Source organism: Vanessa cardui, chromosome 18, assembly GCF_905220365.1.
Source record: "Vanessa cardui chromosome 18, ilVanCard2.1, whole genome shotgun sequence".
NCBI lineage: Eukaryota > Metazoa > Arthropoda > Insecta > Lepidoptera > Nymphalidae > Vanessa > Vanessa cardui.
In genome coordinates this window covers 6462349-6467701 of record NC_061140.1, presented here as the reverse complement: position 1 = coordinate 6467701, position 5353 = coordinate 6462349, and the positions used below count along the sequence as shown (strand labels likewise).

At 30.1% G+C, this 5353-nt stretch overlaps 1 protein-coding gene across 1 annotated transcript; it reads right to left on the bottom strand.

The window, feature by feature from the left end:
• Window positions 1-1279: 1279 nt before the first annotated feature.
• On the bottom strand, window positions 1280-4724 carry LOC124537504. Its single transcript, XM_047114374.1, has 3 exons — window positions 3749-4724; window positions 3081-3214; window positions 1280-1534 (listed from the first exon to the last, which is right to left on the bottom strand). Exons 1-3 carry the CDS (start codon window positions 4543-4545, stop codon window positions 1350-1352), a joined length of 1116 nt encoding a protein of 371 aa, XP_046970330.1. The 5' UTR covers window positions 4546-4724; the 3' UTR covers window positions 1280-1349.
• Between the last annotated feature and the right edge of the window lie 629 nt (window positions 4725-5353).

The window sequence follows — 5353 nt, the reverse complement described above, 5'->3', positions numbered from 1 at the left end:
GCAGTATTGTTGTGTTCCGGTTTGAAGGGTGAGTGAGCCAGTGTAACTACAGGCACAACGGACATAGCATCTTAGTTCCCAAGGTTGGTGGCGCATTGACGATGTAAGGAATAGTTAATATTACTTACAGCGTCATTGTCTATGGGTGATGGTGACCACTTACTATCAGGAGGCTCATATGCTCGTCCGCCAGCCTATTCCATAAAAAAAGCTAATCATCACCTAGGCTCCAATTGACCTGGCCTATCATATTAGTTGGGTATTTCTGTTAATAAATTCGCACATCCGAGCCTCGGATAGCCTGTCAAGCCATCCTGATATCCTTTTGGATAATGAGAAAGAACGTTGATGATGTCCGAAATAGGCGGAATTAGTCAGAAAAACACCAAGTTTGGTTACAAATCTTTTGATCGAGTGCCTGGATATTCGGATACCTGTGCGTTTGTGTTGGACTGTGTTTATACGTGATTTGCGTTGACTTGTTATCTTTTAAAAATACGTTGACAATAGGTAAGAAAACTGTAAAGTTTTTTAAGACATGTGTTGTACCCTATTGTAAACAGGTACACTAAACTATACCAGATACTGTAGTCGATTACCGGAATCTTTTTGCTAGCTTACCTACTAGATTATTTTTTAAATATCTGTGGAATAGCAATGACACATAAATAATGACGACTAATTTTTGCTTTCAAATTAGAAGCGGCAAAATAAACATGTTTCATTTTCATCCTTAGAAATATCGAAATCTATCTCCAAAGAATTCAGACAACGGCAATAGGCTATTTGACAATGCGAAAAATAAATTGTGAATTATTGTAATCAGTGTATTTTATGAGTTTAAAAATGGTTATTTACTAACGAAACTTGAAAATAATACTTAATTAATTCAATCAATAAATAAAAATGCAAATTTTCAAACGTTTGTCACGTGACACAAAACGCTCCTGATTGGCGGGCTTATGATAAAGTCACTTTCTTGTAAACCTTGCTTTTCTACTATATGTACCACAGATTAAAATACAGCAAAGTGACGTCACCGACCCCATTGCAGCGCCATATTGTCCAAGTAGCGTTTTCGCGCGTTATTTAAATATGGAATTTTTAATGATATTTTTCGGAAAAATGTACTAGAAATAAAAAAAAAACAACTTTTACTGGGTTCCTTAACATCTACTAAATAATATAAAATGGATTTTAAAAACCAGTCAAATAGCCTATTGTGATGTTAGGTCTTTATGCAAATTATTTCCAAAAGGAATAAGCAAGTAAAACGATACGAATTTCAATATTTTATATCAACTATTCTAATACTATTTACATTTTGCGCACACATACAAAATTGTATATTAAAACTTCAGTGTAAAGTTCTTTGATTCTGGTTTTATCGATTTATCGTCTGGTTTGTCCTGGATCTGCTTGGTATTTATTAGCATTTTAATGTATCTGCCTTGCTGATTGGATGGTAGAGATATACCCAATGTTTGACAGTTCCGTATTATTTCGGTACATCCCCGTAAATCTCTATTTCTCACTGTAACAAAGATCAGAAAAAATTATTTTATATCATTTAATGTATAAGCTCTTTAGTAATTAATTTTAAAAACATATTTTTTGCTCATTAAAAAATCGTAAAAGCACAGATGCTTTACACAGAAATAAGAATTTCAAGTAATATTTAAACAAATAATTGATGTGTATTAACTATTTATTGAACATATTTTTTTTTTATGGAATAGGTTTGTGGACGAGCATATGGGTCACCTGATGGTAAGTGGTCACCATCACCCATAGACAATGACGCAGTAAGAAATATTAACTATTGCTCTCATCGTCAATGCTTCACCAACATTGGGAACTAAGATGCTATTTCCCTTGTGCATTTTTCATCTTCTTCATTGATGTGAATATTAGTTACTTTATACATAAACATAAACCTCCTCACACGTCTAACTATTAAGTGTAGCAGTTGGGCCAATTTAGAGTTTATTTGTATGTATTTGAGTGGGCTACAAGTCCCCGGATGGCTTAGATTGGAAACAATAGATTGCGGTGCTATGAAGAATTAAATAAATTTCTAATTCCACATGGACAAAAGCAGGATAGGCACAAATTATATTCAGTCAAAAAATAAGTTGGTATTATCTTTTATAACCAATTTACCTTATTTATTTCTTTATCATATTGTTTATATGAATTATTAACAACATATTCATAACAATGTAAGCTTCTTTTAAAGCATGACAAAAATATTATCACTTATACAACCAGTAAAATAAATGATACATAATAATAAAAATTTGAGAACCTTTCATATTGTCTCACTTGCTCAATAGTTCTTTGTATAATCAGAAACCATCAAGATCATTTTCCTAACTGTAAGTACAATCTGTCAATTTTCAATCTCAATTGTTTTCTTTATTACATACCACCAATGATGTTCTAGTAAACAGATATGTCATTAACGCGCAAAAAGTGAAGACTAGAAAACGTCCTAATTGGGACGTTTGCCTTTAGTCGTTTTCATCAAAATTATGCTAGTAATATGTTATAATACATCATAATGATGTAGTAATACGTTTTGTGTAATTAAAGTGTCTAGTTATCCCTTTTACTTATTGTTTTTATCAAGCTATCCTTTTTACTTGTAACGAAATGTAAAATAAACGGTCCCCGGCGCAGCACACTTTTTTCTGTTGTTTAGTATGGGTATAATATATCTGTTTATTAGAATATCATTGCATACCACAGATTAAAAATCTATAATTAAAAAAACTATATATACCAATATATAAAAACTAGGTGCATTAATAGATTGTACATATCCTTTAGTATTAATTATAATTAAATAAATATTTAACTATTTAAGACTTGGAGAGACTACTAAAAAACACAATAACTCAAAAATGATTCACTTTCGCAGTTTGCATATGGGGGTTAAAATTATTGCAAATAGTCACTCCTATCACCTCTTAATGGGAATATGATGAATTATCAATAACCCTGTATATATATGTATATATAGCTACAAAGCAGTTATTATTAAAATATCTTTATATATGAACAATACACAAACTTACATTTATAGGAGAATAATATTTGCAGGACATTAGCATATTCAGTCATCATCTTATACTTTAGAAGACTCTGTAACAATCTTATCACTGCATCTTCATTGTATTCCCGCAGTATATTGATACTGAATATTGTAGCTCTGTAATTGGAAAATAACAGATTATATATATTATAATACACTTTAACATTATATATATAAATAAACATTTACTCTATTTTATAAAGAATAAAATAAAACCATGTTTTAAATTGAATTTACTTAATCAGTGCTAAATATGTTCAAGCATTATTTATTATCTTTATTAAATATTTAAATACTACAACATCCAAATAACGCTATAAGGTAGTTTCTGGAGACTAGACCAATGTGCAGGGCTAAGATTTTTTTTATTGATGTCGATAGGTGTACAGGCAAATAGTACACCTGTTGGAAAGTGGTTATCCCACTAAGCTCAGGGAGTAAGAAGTTAAGAACTGCTTCTATTTACACTGGCTCATATGAATTACAACAATACTATATATATTGCTGTTTTACAGTAGAATATGTGCAGAATATGTGATTTTGACCCAAACAGACTTATACAATAAAAATTGAACTTAAGGAATTCAAAGATAATTATTGAAAATATATATTATCATTGTATATATATTTATAAACTTTTAAGTGACTTACTTCTCTTTTACAATATCTTGAAGCACCTTACTTGACTCCAATAAGTCTTCAGATGCCATTTGATCAGAAAACCATGTGCTAGACCAACAGATATGCCAAAAGCATATAAGAGGGTAGTTGTCGTTCCAAGTATCACTAAATTGCAAAACATATTTCCTAAATATCACATTTGACGCTTCCGATCTGTTTTGTACAGAATCATGTATCAGTTCTCTAAAAATAATCCTATAGAAATTTCTCAGGCCTTCGTATTTCGTGTATGCTTGCTTTAATACAGACAGACCTTTATCTGAATTTCCTTTCATGCATTGAGCCTTCGCGACATAATGAAGGAATTCACCGTTTCTTTTATACAAGTCAGGATTTAGGGTACGACAGTAAATTTGAAGTAATTCCACAACATCTAGTTTACCAGATAAACTGTAATGTCTGAACAGCTGTTTCAGCAAATTGTCATGTAACAACTTTCTCTTATTTAAACAATCTCTCATAATTTCCATAAGTTGTTTATCTTTATTCTTTGATTGAAGATCACGTAAATTATTTTCAATTTCTTCAATAGTCATGTTTTTAACGTCCACCGTCTTTGGACCCTCTATTCCCATAAAATATCTCAAACTACAATCATATTTGAAATGAGGTCTGTCTTTGGATTTCGGTCTTAGAAAAGGCTCATTGGCAAATAAATCAAAACTATCTATTGTAGTTGTATAGTTTAACGTCGATGAATACTGAACGAGTTTTTGAACATGAAATAAAAGACGAAAATGTTTACTTGATTCTCTGATGTGTTGCATTGTTGATAAAAATATTGTAAAATTTAAAGATTCAGCGAACTACAATCAGCTTAATACATAATTTATGATAAAAATGGCATTTTAATAGTATGCCTTTTACATAATTTTTAATTTGATCACAATTACATTATTAATAGCTTGGGTTTTGTATGTAAATGTAAATATTTTTCACGTTGAGGTTATAGATAATATATAAGTTTGACATTGACAGCACTGATAAGTACACATTTAAATAAATAAATTCTACGATAATCAATAACTAAATATCACAAATACAAATATAATTTTTTTAGCTTGAAAATATTATTGTTTTTAATCGAATGTTATTATAAAATTTGTAATAATTATTTAACTATATTTTTGAGGTTATGAATAGTAGCGCCATCTATTGTCCAATAGCTAGATTATTACAAACATATTATAGTGTTATCTTTCATGGCAGTAAACAATAGATGGAGCAATTAACCGTTACTCTGTTAATATTTCTTTATGAGTGCTCTATTATTGTTATTCTTCATTGAATATTAAATTGAGACAGGTGGGCTGGTTCGTTTTTTGCCCAGAGGATCGGAATTGCGATTAAACGGGGAAATGCTGCTAGCATTCTTGCCACCATTCTATGCGGTCAAGATTTATACAGTAACTAGTTTTAGTTCATATTTGTATATATTTAAGCATTTAATGTTGTTAATTCTTATTATTACTCTTAAATTAAATCTATTAAATTTAAATGAGACTGACAGTATTAATTTATAATTTTATTTCATCTTTACAAAAAAACGACTTCAATTTGAAACTAACAAATTAA

Excerpts from the sequence above, each read along its gene's own strand:
- LOC124537504 (XM_047114374.1), bottom strand. The coding sequence starts at position 4,545 with ATGCAACACATCAGAGAATCAAGTAAACATTTTCGTCTTTTATTTCAT. Across the intron at positions 3,215-3,748 it reads CAAGATATTGTAAAAGAGAA|AGCTACAATATTCAGTATCA; the intron begins GTAAGTCACTTA and ends TTCCAATTACAG. Across the intron at positions 1,535-3,080 it reads AATATTATTCTCCTATAAAT|TGAGAAATAGAGATTTACGG; the intron begins GTAAGTTTGTGT and ends TCTTTGTTACAG.